Genomic DNA, 18,618 nt, shown 5'->3' on the forward strand with positions numbered 1-18,618 from the left:
TTATGCAGGAACACACAGAAAATTAACTACAACTTATTTTGGCTTGTAGACAAGAGAATAAACTAAACTTCTTGATGTTTTTTGCCACTTCAGACCTTGAATGATGATTATGGGTGCATATGGGGTTAGATTTTCCAATTATCTGTTCCTTATACATGATTCAAACAAGCAGAGGGACCTATAACAAAGAAAAGCACATGACCGAGATATTTTTAAACCTCCAACTGTTGACATTGTTAACCAAACATTCTCCTGTGGGGCTGTTTTCAAGCTTGGTCTCTTCATCAGCTCCTTGAGACTACTTAAAGCTTATCTATTTTTTTCTAGCTGTATCAGTTGGTCTAATGAAAGGTGTTATCCTTCCCTAAAAAACCCACACTTCATACATCCTGAGGTATTACGGTTGCAATTACATGATTACTGGAACATAGGTGATGTATTTTTCTGTGAACTTCTTTCATTTTGTGGAATGAACAGAAACCCAGGTTGTGAGTATGCAATATCTGACAGTCAAAATCTGTTCAGTACTGGTCAGCTGTGACTGGTCATAAATATCGGTTGACGAGTATGCTGCTTCCGGACTGAATGAAGGAAACTCCTAACAGCTCTGATTCAGGAAAATACTTAAACAAATGCTTATCTTCCTTCCTAGTCCTCGGGTCATCCTAGCATATGCTTAATTTTAAATAAGTATGCTAGGGTGCTTTTCCAAAACCAAAGTTACTGAGCTTTGATTTTATCAGAGATATACATTAAGGTCACCACAAAAGCTGAACAGGAGTAAAGTATTTGATCAAGTCTAAATGTTCCATTTTGGCCTTAGTATCCATGGCAGAAGCTTTATTCTTGAGGAAAAAAATAGGTCACAGTATAAATTACTAGCAAGGTGAAGAGTTCAAATTAAATTTTATCTTTCAATTCAAATAGAGTAACAGCATGCAAATGACTGCCTCTCACTGTGCATGGGAACTAGAATCACTTTATAGGCTCATCTGACTACCAGTATATCAAGCTCAGCCAACCTTTCAGTCGGGCCTCCTGCCTCATTTCCAGTGTACCAAAGCCAACATTAACTGTGGCTTTGAGTCTGTAATCTCTGTCGTTGCACTCACAGACACTGACGATAAGAAACACTATTTCTTCATTCACAATTATTATTACCTCTGATTATGTGAGAAGAATAGTCCACTGCTTGACATAAAGGTATGGAACTAGGCCATGCTTCCTAGAAGACACTCAACGTGTCATAATTCAGATTGATGCATTACTTGTTGGCAACCAACTTCAATTATCCCGGCGTATACCAGGGACTCATTGTAATGGGTGCAGTAATTACCTTACCTGGCTCCTTTGATTGCCAACAGAATGATACACTGCATGTATCAAGAGTTCATGGGACTTAATGCCAATGCTGAACACTGGCATGAATGCTTGTGGATGCTGTGATGGAGCCAAATAAATTTTTAAAATCGCAGCTCACAAACAGAAAAAGCTGCTTACATGCAGCTCCAAACTTTACTGGAAAACACATGAAAACTGTAGAATCTCTCTTACACGTACCATTAAAGAGTGGTCTACAGCAATCATTTTACCGTGAGCAAAAGCCTGTTCTTCAGATACAGAACTTGACTTCCCCACCTTGTACAGGCACATTCCTCTGCAGTATTTCTACCAAATCCCTGGGTACAACTCTACCTAAAATGAGTAGATGGCATATAAGCTAAGGCAACTTTTATAGCTTCTCTTTGTTGGGTAAGATTTTTAATCCTGCATGGGCTTGTGCTGTAACTATACCTACAGCTAGATATCTAACGGGTTATTTGCATGCGTAGTTATGTATTTTTCCACAGATAATCAAGGTAAATCCCAAGGCAAGTTACACAGACAGAAAAATACACATGCAATGATATACAGAATTTCAGAAATCTAGCTAGGCTATCTTGCTTTTACTGAGACAGAAATAGAAAGTTAAAAACTAGACATAAAGATCTTAAGTATGTGAGATTGTGACAAAAGTTGCTTGATACAATTGAAGGAAAACACTAGTTCACTTTTAACACCAGAGCTCAAATGGTACAGCTCTACGACCTGAGTTTTGCTCACCAGAATTAGCCAAAATTTCATCTCAGATCAGCTGTTTATTTCCCTGATAACTGAATCTCCTTTGTACAGGAGGCAGACCACATGGCTGGGAAGCAGGCTCTTCACTAGTGAGATACATTCACTTTTCAAGACAACTAACCACCTAGGTCACCAGGTCAGCCATCCTAGTTGGTGGCTTTACTTGACGCCATCTCCCTGACTTGCTGTTATACTTTGGAAGTGTTAAACACTTCCCAGGTTCCTCAACAGACCATTTCGAAAACAGAAGGAAAACCTTACTTTCTGCATATTGTCAGGCCTTTTCCAGTTTGGTAAGTTCATCCCTTTCCAGTCATATGTCTGTGCCTCAGTTCCCTCTGGGCAGGGTCCGCAGCATAACCACTTTGTGGCAGGTCTCTGAACTGCACTGCACTGCACTGGGGATGAACCGTTTTACTGAGCAGGCCTAACTGGTCTTGGCACCCACAAGAATTTTCCTTTGGGAGTCTGTGGACAGTAACAGTATGCAATAAAACAGAAGCCGTTTCTTCAAAGTAAAGTATGATTTATTTGCCTAAGCAGGCACAGTTCTCCAAGAAATGGATTAAAGAACAGCCAGGAGACCTATGTGTATACTGTCTTACCTATGCTTGGCATTTCCCTCAAGCACCTATTTTAGCTCTGGTTTGTTTTGGCTGACCCAATTACAGCCGGTGTCGTGCAGCAAGGTGACTCTCTGTATCGTGACTCTCAGCAAGGCAAGGTCAGCCTGCAGCAAATTCTCTCCTCCCTTCCTGCACAGTGGATCTTTTAACCTTAAAGTTCATGACTTTACCAAACAGCTGTGTAATCACAGGTGGACTGGAGGAGTTGCCTTTTCACATATATTACTAGAGCTGAAATGTTTGTTGGGATGCTCTTTTCCTAGGCAATTGGTTGCTTTTTACATTCGGTTCCCCTGACAGTCCCGTTTGATCTACTTCCATTGCAAGTAACCCCTCATAAATAAGCTCTGTGCTTAGATCTCCAAATCATGACATCATAGATCTTTGACAGAGGAGGCAAAATGAAGAAAAAAGTTTGCTTCAGCCCTGGCACAAAACCACCTGCTAGCCACTGTCTACAAAAAACCTTAGTGTTCCTTGGAGACATGTTCTTCAGCTGTAAAGGAGGAAAACCCTGATATGCAGCTATCATGTATTCTCTCTCCTCTACAGATGCAACTTTTGCTGTCACAAGTTGTCCAACCGCAGGGAAGGATCAGAATTCGGCTCTCAATTTAATGCAGCAAGCTAGAAGAGATATTAATACGCACTGGATAGAAAGTCTTTGAGAAATCTGACAACATTTTTACTTTTATCAGTTATCAAGGGCATGCAATCTCAGATGTCAAAGTGATAGGATGTCTTTGGCATGTACAAGACTTAGCTTGCATATCCAATATCTGAAAGGACAGCACAGTAATAAGAAAATCATACTCTGTCTTGGTCAAAACACTGCTCTTTTATTTTCATAAAAGACCTATATAATAAGGGACGTACTCTTCTGTCATTTCAATGTCAAAACTACCAAAAATTACTCTGTCTGAAAAATGAAAGACGACAGGCACAGTATTTAGCAGAATATATCAGTATATCCAGTTTACTTTCAGGGCCTACACTGGTTATCCAACTGTTTTGAAAAAAATCCCCAAGGATATGATAAAGACTTGTTTTAATGAGTAGAGCTAGGGGTCCCCTCAGAGACTTCTGCAAGAGTAATCTAGTTGGAAGAACAAGGAATTTGGAAAGATCTAGAAAACAACTGCACAAAGTATTCCTGAATGTCCAAATCCCGTTTTTTTTCTGTAAACTGGTGAAGTGGGGAAATAAAGGCCTGATCTGGAGTATTATTTCTTCACAATTTGTAGTCTTAGAATATCTCAAGTTGGAAGGGATCCATAAGGAACATCAAGTCCAACTCCCCGCTCCTTGCAGGACTACCTAAAATTAAACCATATGTCTAAGAGCATCGTCCAGACACCCCTTGAACTCTGACAGGGCTGGTGCCGTGACCACTTCCCTGGGGAGCCTGTTCCAGTGACCGACCACCCTCTCAGTCAAGAACCTGTTCCTAATGTCCAATGTGAACTTCCCCTGACACAGCTTCGTTCCATTTCCGTGTCCTATCGCAGGTCACCAGAGACAGGAGATCAGCACCTCTCCCTTCGCTGTCCCCCCTACAGAAGCTGTAGACTGCGATGAGGTCAGCCCTCAGCCTTCTCTAAACTGAACAAACTACATGACCTCAGCCACTCCTCATAATAGTATGCATAATATAGATGTAATTTTTCACATGAAAAATAACTGCACATCCAGATTTCTGTTTGCATGCTGATGTAAAGTTTGCTGAAACACTGATTTGTTTGTGCCATTTGTATGATTCTGTGGAATTTGTGGTTTATCACAAACAATATTTTTTTGGCTACTTTTTAATGTTAAAATTTGATTGTACTTTTTGAATTATTTTAAAGAGGACAAGCAATCAAGGTTAAAGCCTATTTACACATTTATGGTTGGCATCAGCTAAATCACGTGTTGGGAAAACTACATCTGCTTTTGTACATTCCCTGAAGTCCTTGGATCAAAGTCTATTCTTGGATACTGCAATGTAATATTGGGATGACTCCTCTAAGGCCAATTGATCTGCTTCTCTTTACCAAGAAATACAGTGTAACTCGAGGTTAGGAAGAACAAATTTTGATCAAATAGATAAGTGAAGTTACCCCAAAAATCACACCCGGGCAACTGAGCATTTAGCTATCTGGGAGCTGAATGATCCACAGCTGACCACAGAAGTGAAACACACATCATCCAATTAATAAAGTTCAGGTAGACACTAAAATGACCTCACAGTTTTACTGACAGGTCTCAGCAGATGCAATCAAGGTGTAAGCATTGGGAATCAAGGTCTAGGACACACTACTGAATACTTATTTCTAAATTTGCTTCAGGGTCTCGTACCTGATCTTTCTTAGGTTCACCTTGTCTAAAGGACATTCATTATCATCTCAGATTCACAAGAATGAAAAGGGCATGAAAACGCTTTCTGAAATGATATTCAAGCTCTTGATGTTCTCTTTTAAAAAAAGGTATTGACTACTCATATGCTTGCATCTATGCACAGGCATGTTTTAGTCTTAATAGTATGTTTTAATAGCTGTTCAAAGGTTTGAAACACACTCCTGATCTTTGATTCAGTTAGAGAAAACAGTGCATGTACCTTCTTCAGATGGAAGAAAGAAATGCGTGGCTATAATAGCTTATAAATGGCTCTCAAAGCACAGCACGCGTAGGTCACTTCATCCACAATAAAATATAGAAGTACATTTACCTTTTTTAACTTTGCTGCTCCAGCACCAGAGCGAATGGCCTCCATCAGGGCTTGCCTTGCCTCCCCAGGGTTACCTGTAGCTGTGGCAGAGGATTTAGGAGCTGCTGCTGCTGACAGTTGAGTGGGAGGTGGTGGTGGCGGCTGGGCAGGGGCGGGTGGGATACAAAGCTGCTCTTCCTGAGGGTCTTCTGCCTTCTGCAAGGACAATTCTGCATTCCTAAAACTCTGCAGCTCTTTGGAGGCCAATGAGGAGATCTGCTCATGATGCAGTTCAAAGGAGGTGATTAATATCAAGCATGACTAAACTGTAATTATTTGACATTTGATGCACTTTCAGTACCCTGATTTCACTTTGCTTGAATGTTGTAAAACACACAGAACTTTTGTTTGCTTATGGGGTTGAACATCTGTTACTACTCACTCACATCACTCAGCTGGGCTGATTACCAACATCAAGGATTTGGCATTGACTCTGTCTCAGAAACTCAATCTTTATTTACTGTGAGCTCCAGCATCCTGTAACTCTTCTTGGCATGTAAGGTAAGAGAGAAAGCTGGACTTGGTATTCATTTGGAAACAACCACAAGGGTTTTGGAATCAGGAAGATATATTAAGGCTGCAGCAGCCACCCAGGAATCTCATTACTTTTTGGAGTCTAAGCTGCACAGAAATAATAGATGACAGCAAGGCTCTTCTAGATCTGAGCTCTCAGACATGGCTTCATTGAAAAAGAAGCCATTAAACCTAAAGTTTCCAGCTATACTAAAAAAAAAAAAAAAAAGGAAAAAAAAGAAAAAAAAAACAAGACCAGAGAAAACTACGTCAAAGCACTGAGAACAAAATCAATTGACTGCTCTTCCAAGCGTGTTTCTGTGGAATTTCTGAAACTAATATTTCTGCACAAATTACCAGCTTGGAAACTCTTCCTACTTTAAATTAATGTAGGGGAAGAACGCAATCTTTTGGACTAAGCCAGCTTTTCTGTCAACTGTCTCAACAAATATTTTTGCTGTTAACAACATTACTAGTAATAATCATGATAAATTGTTAGTAATTACAATGATTTGGCGATTATTAGGAAATTCAATATCATGTGCCAAATGCGAGGTTTTCAAGCTGATGCATTAGCATTCCCCTTTCAGAGAAACTGAGGCACAAAACTTCTCTAATGAAAAATGAAAGGACTCATCTCCCATCAAATAATCCACATTCAGAGAGCTCCTATACTCTATTCCTTTACTGTACACACACACACACAATATATGGGAATAATGTCATGTCAGGTAAAACACGAACATTTGAGATAATATGAAAGGGAAGCCACTTCATCATAGCACATCTATATCTTGCTCTGTACACATACAAACATGGTGCTTTAACTAGCACAGGTGACATGGTGTGAAAAAGAAGTGTACGGTTTCTAGGCAACTTCCTTTTAAAATGATGGCAAAAGTTTCTCTGCTGGAGAAAAGTATTCTAAAAAGTCTCTGTGACGATACACCACCACTTCATTGTCAGAGCCTCTTTTACACAAATCTACATTTATTCCCAATGAATGCAGAATGCAGTTAAGTATGTGTGAAGATGGCTGCTGCCTAGCATGTCCTGTGCTCAGGCTCAGAGGAGGTTGTACCCTACCTGCAGCAAGGGCAGTACAATATTTGAGGCACAAAGTAATTCCCTAACACAGACAAGAGATTCTTTCTATCTAATGCCAGCTATCTGGACATGTGCTAATGGCCTGAGTCATTGCACGAGGGAAATGGGAACCTCATCACGAAATACACATCCTCAGCTGAATGAGTGAACTGAGTGAAAACTAAGGCTAGAACAATGCAGGTTTTGCCTATTAGGAATAAGAGATGCTTTAATGATTATGTAAATCTTTCATCAGAAGGAATCATCCTGCTGTGATGAAAGTTGATGTTCCATCAACATCAATTACTCGCATGTAACTTGCATGCACGTTAACAGATAAACAGCATGCATGAAGCAGTCCTAGTGTGTTTTCAGGTAACTGGGAGTGGATGCATACAGTAGGTAATGCAAATATATTAATCTAACTGCATACTCCTAAAGTACAAAAAAACCCCATCTAAATGTGAAAATGACGAACATTTGATGTCTTCTATGTAGACTTCCTGTAATTTGTTTGGATTTCTATGTCCTTCTTTCTCAGCTAAAAGCACACCACTTCAAAGAGTGTGAAGTTTTATAGCAGAAGATAGGATCGGACCCATTATGCTATCTGTGTAAGTCAGATCAGCTCTTACATCACATTATTTCCCCCTCAACTTTTCTCTTTGCAGCACAATGTTTAGTTTGTGGCATATCTGGGTTTATTCAAAACACCCAGCAGGAACAGACTGCACTTAAAAGATCACTTACCATATTGATTTCTTACCTTTTTCAGCTTTGAGGTGCCACTGTGGCCTCTAATTGCTGCTAGTAGGGCTGAGCGCTCATTCTCTGGCTCAGCATATAAGGGTTTCTTGTGATTGCCATTTAGTGCACTGTCTGAAACCTACAATATGAAAAGAATATACCTCACATTGTGATTAGATATTTACTTAGAGAGAGTTTAGAAACACTATTAAAAAATATTTCTGGCACTTGTACCAGAATGCAAGCTATGGAGACTAATCAGTCTGTCCTCTTTTGGGCCTGCTTTCACAACCCTTACTCACACTGAACAGTGAGGATACGTGCAGATAGTAATGCTGTACTTACAGATGCAGTCTCATATCCTCTGAGGATGAAGTCAGTGGCAAACTAGTATCACCAAGTAACACAAAACGCAGTTTTCTTTCATTTCAGGTATTTACAAGCTTTTTCCATGCTGTCTGCTCCTGTTTTTACACAACATACTGAAATGCGAGTTCGGCTCTTAGACTAACCTTAATTACCTCTCCTTTATGCTGTATCTCTGCACCCTCTGCCTCTTCCAGCTAGTGCCGCAGCAATGCTGTTGCATAATATACAGGATGTGCAGAATAAGCAGTGACATGGTCTGTATTTTGTCATTATAGATTTTTCAAATGCCTTGTGTACTCCAGCTCACCAGCAACTGTACCAGTTATAAAACCTCTGGTATCTGACAGCATGAACACAGGGCTCTGCAGTCTGAACAGGCTAAAAGAAGTCTCCACTTTACCTTTCTGAGTTTCTCCTTTCCCCCTCCTGTTTGAATGGCTTCCATTAGGGCACTGTGCAGTGATGTGTCTTTCGGAATTGGTTTTTGAATAACAGGTTTGAACTTCTTCTTTGGACCAAAGATATTGGTCTGCACATTAACATCCAGTTCACTCACAGCATTAATATCTGAATCATCAGGTTTCTCCTCCTGTTCTGACTCTGTGTTTGCTGCTGCAGCATTTAGTTCAGGTGAAACTTTAAGCGAACTAACTTGTACACCATTAGCAGGTGGCCATTTAGTGACTTGCAAAGACAAGCTGAAAGAGGATGGGACTCCTTGGAGATCAGGAGGCTTGAGAGATGAGGCTGAATTAGTGTGGGTCGAAGTCTCACATTTCTGGTCAAACAAAACACGTGTCTTTTTCTCTGCTATACTTTGTTTGCTGTTTAAACCATGATCATCTTCTGCACTGTTGTTATCCTTTGGAGATGATTTAGTAAGTGGGACACTAGCATTCTTTTTATAGAAACTTAGAGGAGTTGCTTGATTTGGTGCCCTGATGTTAACTACTTTGTTTTCCATGCCAGAATTATCATCAGGTGTAAACCTGTGGGATGCTTTCTGATTGCAAGTAAAAATACTTGAAAGTGTTTCTCTTGTTTCTGCCAATTCTGTTTCCACAGGGCTATATTTGGCCACAATAATACATCTTTTTGGTGAAATTTCTGCTCCAGTTTTAACCTCTCCTGCCTCTTGTTTATTTTCATCTTTCTCATGATATTCCATAGAATCAGACTTAAAGGTAGTTACATTGATGTGTCTTGCAATGGCAGAGGCAACATACTGACTTGAAGTTCTCCTGTGTGGCTTCATAAATGGAAGCTCCAGCTTGTCCTTATTAATGGTTGGGGCTACTAATGGTGTTACTTGAGACTGTGTAACTGGAAGAGGTGGCTTGGTCCTTTCATTCTCAGACTGTCTTTCAGCTACCTGGGTAGTAAGAGTTTGTGGTGCTACAGGTTTTGGAGCTGCAAGACAGACAGGTTTGTGTTCATGTTTTATAGTAAAGGGCTTAGAGCTTATGGTGACTGCTGACTTTTTAGGAAAACGCTCAGTAGATTCATCACTTTGTTTTTCCATAGAACTTGACCTCCAAAATGCCTTCACTTTCCCAAGATGAATTTCCTCACTTTCATCAGCAGATGTACCTGGTATGTGCTTATTGACACCAGTGTTAGGGCCCATAAGGTTGCCTAGTTCATCTATCTTAATGGCACCCGTGGAGAGTGAAACTCCTCTATCGAAATGTTTTACTTCAGGTTTGGGAGGGACAACTTTAAAGGTTGTCAAACCCATTTTAGGTTCGTAGTTTGTTCCTGAATTCTGGGCACGATGACACCATGCTGGTGTTGATGGGCCTTCTTCTACTTCAATTTTTTTTGCTGGTGGCCATTTGATTTCAAATTCTGATTTACTTTTTTTCAGAGATCTTTCCCTGTTACTACATTCATTAAATGGATTTATCTTCTCTTTCGCTGTATTGATTTCAGCTGTGACCTTGGAGTGAGATGGAGTCAGCTTAGGTTTACATTCCTCAGACTTCACACACTGTTTGGGAGGGGGATCCAGTCTTAAGTTCTTTTCACTTCTTTTTTCAAAGGAGGATGTGAGAGATTCAAACATATCTCTCCTCTGTTCCACAGGCAAGTGACTGAATTCGTTTTCAGATGGTTGCTGATGTATTAGGTCCTTGGATATGCATACAGCTCCACCATCTGTGTGTCCTTTATCAAAGGAACCGGCATTGTTGTTTTTATTTGTAAAGTTTCCCGCATTAACAGAGTCAGTTGAGATATTTTGTGAAACCCTTGTCCCTGTCTCTTGATTTTCAGCTGCGTTAGAGGTGCTAACTTCCGGAGCATCATCTATGACCGTTACTGGAACAGAAATCGTAACATCTTGGGCAGCCTCAACTTTTCTTGTATGTGGGCTCAACACTTCATTGACGTACTCAGAGTCAGAGTTACTTATACCATCCACTGCTGCAAAATACACATACAACATTACATATAGGCAGTATTTAGGCAATATGACTTTAAATTACACAGCCAGTACAAGCCTAAGTGGATCAGATATTTTAGTTACACTAAAACTAACAGGAATATATTTACGCCTGTCTTACAAAAAAGGAGAGATCTGAGTCCTTTTTATTGTCTGGTTGCTGATTAGGATCAGCCAAATATTCCTGCAGTCCTCCTACTTCAGCCAGTGGGAAACACACAAATGCAGCTGAAAGCAGAATTTAATCTATTGTTCATACCTTATCTTTGACTAACTTCTCTCAGTGATAAACATTTCACCACATGACTCCAAAGGAGAAACATTTCTGAGAAACAGCAAGCAACTCCAAATTATGTTTCCCAGACCTGGTTAGTAATAACAGCCCAGCTGAAGGATTTCCTTGAGCAAGCAAACAAAGAAACGGTACTTGTATTTTTTTTCCATTCTTCTCACCCTTCACTACCAGTGACTCCAGAAGCCTCATTGTGCAAGAAGCTTAACTCTCCTCTCAAATTTGCTGGTATAAATGGAAGGTTACAACACAGAAGCTAAGAAATTGTAGTATTAGAGAATGCACAGACATTAAATCAGAATTGAGTCCACTGCAGAAGTACTGAAATAAAGATGGGAAGTTTTAAAAAAGTATTCAACATCATTTAGTGACAAACCATTAACAGAGAAGTATTTTTATTCACAGAAGGAAGAGCAGCATAATATGACATTTTATCTCTTCCCACTGTTTCTTTTCACGTTTTTAGATTTTTTAACTTTAAAATACATCTGCTAATGCAGAGGACGCATCGGGTACAAAAATGTCCCCCTGTTCTCCACTTCATTATGATACAATACAAAACAGAGGCACTGTTCATTAAACACAGAGCTAAATTCACAACTGATTTAGCTTCCTGAAGTCAATGAAATTATACCAAATTTGGTCCATCAAATGTGTCCATAAACTGCTGTTCATTTCTCTTTGGTAGCAGACACCAAAATACAATGACAATCTGATAAGCAGCTTGAAAAATGTTCAGTGTGAGTCTACAAACAGCAGCTGCCCTAGAAGCAAAGGGAGAGCAGCCACTTTGGGTGGACCAGAGTCTTCTCAGATCTGTGAGTTGTTCCCAGTGATCTTAGTGAGAAATAGGCAGATGTCTCAGACTACAATTTGACTCTACATCTCCTGGCTATGCCCCTCTCTTTTGTACTTCAGAGGTAACACACTTCCCTACCTTCTAAATCTTCATCCAGGCTAGCCAAAGTCTGCTGGAGTTGTGCAGCAATGAATATATCCTCGTTCTCATGCTTAGCCAAAGCCATTTCTTCATCTCTCTTGCTAAATGAAAGAGAAGAAAAAGGTTCAGTCTCCTTTTTTCACTTTGCACTGTTTCTCTGAAATACACTATCATTTCAGCCCCTTTGGTTCCACTGGGGTTCTGAAACTCATTCCCCAAAGTATGGAAAATATGCAGCCTTAGAGACACACACCACCATACTGACACATCCACATCTAGGAAGTATCTCCCTGGTGCCTGAGCATACTCAGTGTGCTGGCAATCAAAAGATTAGGGTTAATAAAGCCTGTCGCAAAGAAATGGTCTGGCTTCATTGTGAAGTATGCATTTCAGCTGGGCTGCACAAAAGCAGCGTATGCCAAGGCAAAGGTTTTGCACATCCATACAATTTTAAAGCAGACCACTTGCCATCCTGTGTACCCACTGTGACAAATTATCTGCACCTTAATTAAATAAAAATTGCACGGTAATGAAAAATAAATACAGCTAAGTATTGTTAGACAATCACTCTGCATCCTGAGGGGAAGGAGGGTAGGAAGAAAGAGAAACTAATCCCTTGAGAGCTGTTTCTAATGAAACATATCAAGGGGCCTGACTTTGCCAGAAAATAACTCCATGGTTTTTGATGAAGTTGTACAATGATCTAAAACAAGTCTGAAATCAGTATGAGTGCCAAGCGTTGTCTTGGCTTATTAAAAGAAAAAAAAAAAAAAAAAGAAGATGAAACTAAGAAAAATTTTAACAAAAAATAACAACAATTAAAAAAAATACTTATTGCAACCTGTTACACAACAGACCTTCTGTTTCTTAGGAAAAAAAATCTTGACCAGCAGAGCTTTTTCTAGCTAAACCACTGAAGCTAGGATTTCTCATTGGGCAATTAATTTTTTTCCAGCTACCTGTTCCTCACCTGAATTTAAGACATTGTCATCTGTGACACTGTATCTAACTCTTGCCCTTGTGATCAGCCTATTGAAAAAATAATTTTCCATTCTAGCTACACTTAAACTAACTCCAGGCAGGTGAAGCAGCTTTGCCCTTTTCAAGATCAAACCCTTAATAGCACAGATACAGTAACATTACATATTTTTTTGGTAGTTTACCAAACACTACCTGAAAAATGCCATTTTTCTGCTGCCCTTTAAGATAATAATCCGAATAAAAATTCAGGGGTGTTTCCTGACATTGATTTAAATTATCTCTAACAATGTAGCTTCCTTTTTTCCTATTTTATTGTTTGATTTTTCCCTTGCTCATACTAGGAACAACTGAAAGCACATGTTAAAGCATCAGTTATTTTATTTTATTTTACTTTATTATTTATTTATTTAGCATTCACCTCTCCTTTCTTTCAGTCTTTTGTAGTAGTCCTGGTGCCCGATTATTCTACTCACACCTGAACTGCCTTGCACTTACAAAGCTGAGTTCATGTATGTGGGATCAATTGAAACAGCAAAACACACGTGCAAGGAAGCTTTCCAAAACTTTTTTCACATACACATCCTTGTGTATCTGAACATACAGATGGGATGAATTCAAGATGGCAAGGCTACATATCTGCCTAAACGGTTTCTTAAACTGGAATCTAAGACAAAAATCTGTATTGGTTGTTTAAATACAGAGGAAGAGACACAGTGCTCTGCGACTAGAATACAATTTCTTCCAACATTTGCCATTAACCTGAGCTTTCACAGGCCCTGAACATCCCCAGAAGCCAATGTGAACGATGATGCTCAGGCTTAGTACCCACACTGTAAGACTCATGGCAAACTGAGCTTCCCCCATGATGGATTAAGAGAAAGGTGTCACAATCAGTCAAAGTCTCCAGCGGAGGCAACTGGCACTGTAAGACTGCAGTCCTACTGTACCCTGAAGTGCACACACACACATACAAATCAATGAGATTACTGATACAAGCAAAAAGATTTAAACTTACTGCAGCATTTGGACTGGGAGAGAAGACTGGCAAACAAAACTCTCAACTTGGAGGTGGCAGAAAGAATGAACTGACTGAATTTCATACTGTTTTTGCACTGGAAAGTTTTATAAAACTAATAAAAAAATACTTGCTCTCCTCTGAGCGTATTTTAAAACAATTTATTTGCGAACTCAGAAAGAGCATTTTCAATGGAAGAATCATTCAAACGGTGCACCAGCTAAGCAACAGGTCTATCCAGCATGGAAGGCAAATACTGCTTTCTTCTTTACAAAGCCAGTCTTGTGGTATAGTTGTACACAGCTGGAAGCAAATTACTGACACACATTGAGACTCCTTGCCTAAGCTACTGTGAAGAAGCTGTTTCCAAAGCCTTGGAAGAAAAATGTGTAAACCCCTATCTACCTTAGAATGAGACCTAATTTCATGAGGGCCATACCAGCTCACCACCTTTTTCGTACCTGATTGTATCTTTCTGTCTATTGCCTGAATGTTCTACAGTACAGCCAAAATCTGTATTACTAAGGTTGTCCATGCTGGGCTTTCTCCAGGAAATAATAGGAACTATTGGTTTGAGAATTTTATGGGCAATTTATCTAGGAAAACATATTTGGGACTGGAACAGGGATTCCTGGGCTCCAAACATGCTGTGTAGGTCCATTGCACTGACCAGCTCTTTTCTCATGTCATTCAATGGGAATCTTTCAATGACTCCTTATAGCAAAATTATCTTCTCCTTGATGGGCACAACAGAGGTCTCTCTCATTATCCTCTGTGCATTTATGCAGTGACTATACATAATTTGCCTCTCAATCTCTGCTTCCATCTCCTTATCTAGACAACTGGGATAATAACATCCAATTCACATAATTTTTCTGCGGGAAAGAGAACAATGCAGTGAAAATGAAAGGATTCTTATTTGCTCTTACAGAGGGAGATTCAGAAAAAGCAGATCTGTTCTTTTGCATTTCCAAATTCCTAAAAGAGCTTTTGTTCAATTCATCTCCAAACTCACCTACAAAGCAAGCCAGAAGGTAGGTAGAGATTAATCACAGGGCTTTTCTTAAATTTTTTAGCATTGGGAATTTAAAATGTGATACATGTTTTGTGAGGCAAAGGCCTGGTAGTTTCCAGTAGCTCACATGATTTATAAATACACCTAAGACGACTCTTTTTCACAAGAGTATTTGGGAAAGGAAAACAAAAGGGCCTCTAATTTTTTTTTTCATAGCCTTCTTCCCTTCTAACCTTATACACTTTTCTTTTGTTGACAGCTCTGTTTTGGCCAGAATCCAAAAAAAACATGACTTATTCTGATACCATGTTTTACATTCTGGATAAACATTACCAGTGGTATTTTCTCACACAGACTTTTTTGACTTAGGGAAGAACTTGATAACCTTTACACTGCCTTTCTGGTAAAACATGTGGCACTAAAAGCACAGCACTGGTGAGCATTTAGCTCCAAGCTTGAAATGGCAAATGTGCACAGTTTCTGGAAGCCTGTGCACTTATTACTAACGTAGATTAGCAGAGATTTGTGCAAGAGCACAGAATGGAGCAAAGTGACTACTAAACTACAGCCTTTAGCGTTCCACTGAGCTCAGGCTACAATGCATAATTACTCTTCAGCAGTCATTTGCGCAGTTGGAGACAAACTGAAACTTACAGCAGCATTTCATCAAACTAGTGCCATGGGAGCCATGGGAGATGGATATTTATGAGAAAGTTACATTCTAAGAAAGAGAGAAAATTTTCTGATAAACCTAGCTGGAAATGCTGCATTAAAAAGAAACCCAAACCAGTGGTAGTTAAGACAATGGATTTACAATGACAGAAGCTGTCATTTTGTTATAATTAGACCTGCTTTACCTGTGGGTCTGCAAATGATAAAACTGACCCAAGCCTCTTTGAGAACTTCTCAGGAGTTCTGGTGAGCCTCATGTATGGTACCAGAGGTAGAAACCACAACTCCCACCGTAACTGTTCAAATACAACACAGACCTATGTAAACTGCAGAGACCGGACTGACGAAGAGATTCAGTTATCTGAACTTGGGCACTTGGTGCCATTTGAAATACTGTAGGATATTCAAAACATCTGGGGCTGGTAGACATAATATGGAAGACAGGAAGACCCATGTCCTGCTGGAGTGGCAGCAGGCAAGAAGAAATGGCAGCAGACATCTCTCAGGTTAACTGAATGTGACCTGAAAGTCTCACTGATTTTGCACTATGCTTGCTATATCAAAAGATGTGAACATGGCTCCTGTGAATTTCTCACTAGCTGGGGAGGGAAGACAAAGCCATTGCAAATAACAAGAGTCAAATCCAGACAGACCCACTATGCAGTAGCACACGCAGGGATGCAGGGACTGCTATGAGGCAGTTCAATGGACATTGAGAGCATTCAGCTTCTCACATGTGTCTTAGGCAGCTAAGAGGGACTGACCAACATGGAAAGCTGATATGGTTACTCCAGACTGGGTTTTGGTGCATCTGGGCTCACTTCCCATCCCTGATAGTCTTCTCAGTCTGATGCTGGGGAATTACATTAACCCATCTGTACGTATCCAAATTTGTCCTCTTCAAAATGAATCCACAATATTTTCCTCTTAAACAAATGCTGGAAAGATAAATGCTTCTACCTTGGGTATATATCAAGGTGGATGCTAAAGATGAGACTGATGCTGAATGATTTTACGTTGTAGAAAGTATGGCTGAAGCTTTTTGAATACAACTTTCTATTCAACCAAGCCAGAAAGATGGCATTGTGCAAACTCAAGGTGTTTATATATTTGGTTTTGTCAGTGATACAACAAAGTACTCTCAAAAGTGGAGGTAACTATTTTCCAGATTAATCAATAGTTTACAAAATTTTAGGGAACATTTTTCCATTCTTTGCATTTCTTAGGCTAGATGACTTTTTCCTATTTCCTTCCAAGGAAGGAATATAACAGCAGCAGGAGAGCAGCCTGTATTAGTGGTGGACTTTCTGGTCACCTAAGTTATGACCTGATCAGTAATATTTTCCATTTCTGCTGCTTCCTGTGAACTTGAGCATAAAGTTTTAAAGTTTGAATGACTGAAGCCTGTTAAAATGCAAAATCTGTAGACAGAACAACCAACTTAGGACTGGTTAGATAGCAAAGTCATCACTTGTCTTTGATGCAAGACTTCTGAAAGTGGCAGGCAACTAGGAAAAGGAAAAAAGCACATGGTCATATTCTGTTGAATGCCAGATAACCTTGCTTTTTATGTTTTTCAATGAGCAATTAAAATAAAAGCTGCACTACTTTTTGAGAGCAAGGTACAGGTACCATTTCTGTTCCAAATTTTTTACTTTGTGTTCTGTTTCTAGTTCTGTGGGACTGCATCAAACTTACAAAGGTCTTCAGACTGCATTTATATCTGTGCTGAATAAAAATCATCAGAGATTGAATTAAACTGTTTTCCAATCCTAGGTCACACAGGTCCAAGTACTGCCTTCAGATATAACACCACCCAATTAAAAATAAGAACTTGCAAATATAGATGAGGAAAATGAAGTAATTTTTCAGCAGCAGCTGGGTTTATGGTCCTTTTACAGTTCTCCTCCATGGTTACTGGTCAAAAATCTAGACAGAAAGCAAATGAAAATGCTTGTGCTTAGTATCATTTTGTGTTTTAATGCTATAAATCTCTAAGCTTGTTACAGACCAGGGTGATTTAAGCTTTCAGAGTCCCCTGACATAGGTTGGTTCCAGTGTCCTGCTGTATAAGCAGCAGCTTGTAGTTGCTATACAGCTGGAAGTATGCCCCTGCTCCCCTCTCCTCACATGGGCCTCTGGCAACAGCTTCTCCACGGGAAAGCCCGCAGGCAGACGGCATTGCCAGAAATAGTCAGGAAAGTGGTCTAGCATGATTTAAATCTTTATACAGCCACATCACCTGTGCAATATAATATTGCAAGTTAAAAGATGGCACAGTGAGGTTAAATAACTTCTCTTCGTTCACACAGAAAAATCAGAAACAGAGCAAGGACCAGAGCCTTTCTCTCCTGGAAGCCAGCACTATACCTTTAGCAACCCAAGCTGCTTCCTAACAAGTAAAATATTCTACAGCTCCAAGAATACGGTATTTTTCCAGTGGATGAGTTTAACAGAAAGGCTAATCTGGATTCTTGTTCTATAATGACTGTCAGTATCTATTACTTAACCATAATATCATTAGTATCTTCCCTCCGTGAAGATTTGCCAGCAAAAAAGTGCATGAGAGTATCCAAATTTAAAGAGTTTTCTGGAACAAGGGGAAAGGGAAAGCCAGAGATAAGGAAGGAAATCAGCAAAACTATGTAAGAAGCAGAGGCTTGCAAATCTGTCAGACATCTGGGTCTTAATTAAGTAATTTTTCATTCCTGAAGTTCTCCCTGTCGCTTTAACCCTTATTCTACCTTTCTCCTCCTTGAAACTACTTTTTTTCAAAAAAGTAAAACATGTGCCTACCCAGCTAAAATAAAACCTATCCTATAAAGAAATAACAGAATAAAACTTCCCCGTATTTCTCAAAGATAAGTTACAAGCGACATATAATTATATAGAACGCGTTTGTGCACAAAGAGGTATATATAATACATACATACACTGCTATTTTTCATTACAGTTTTTCTCTTTCCTTCCTGCTGGCCTTCTGCCACTCACTATTATATTTTTTTCTTCCTCCAACCAGCTTCATCACTGAATTCTCTCCAGCTACCGACTT

At 39.6% G+C, this 18,618-nt stretch overlaps 1 protein-coding gene across 1 annotated transcript in view; it reads right to left on the reverse strand.

Moving 5' to 3' along the window:
- Positions 1 to 5,373: 5,373 nt before the first annotated feature.
- Positions 5,374 to 18,618, reverse strand: part of COBL (cordon-bleu WH2 repeat protein) — a 111,238-nt gene continuing 97,993 nt past the window's right edge. The window contains exons 11-14 of the mRNA XM_009705131.1: positions 11,881 to 11,984; positions 8,609 to 10,632; positions 7,859 to 7,978; positions 5,374 to 5,709 (exon numbers count right to left, since the gene is read on the reverse strand). Coding sequence (XP_009703433.1) covers positions 5,374 to 5,709; positions 7,859 to 7,978; positions 8,609 to 10,632; positions 11,881 to 11,984 — 2,584 coding nt within the window. The remainder of the gene's footprint in view (positions 5,710 to 7,858; positions 7,979 to 8,608; positions 10,633 to 11,880; positions 11,985 to 18,618) is intronic.

This window comes from Cariama cristata, unplaced genomic scaffold (genome assembly GCF_000690535.1).
Source record: "Cariama cristata isolate BGI_N322 unplaced genomic scaffold, ASM69053v1 scaffold6638, whole genome shotgun sequence".
Taxonomy (NCBI): domain Eukaryota; kingdom Metazoa; phylum Chordata; class Aves; order Cariamiformes; family Cariamidae; genus Cariama; species Cariama cristata.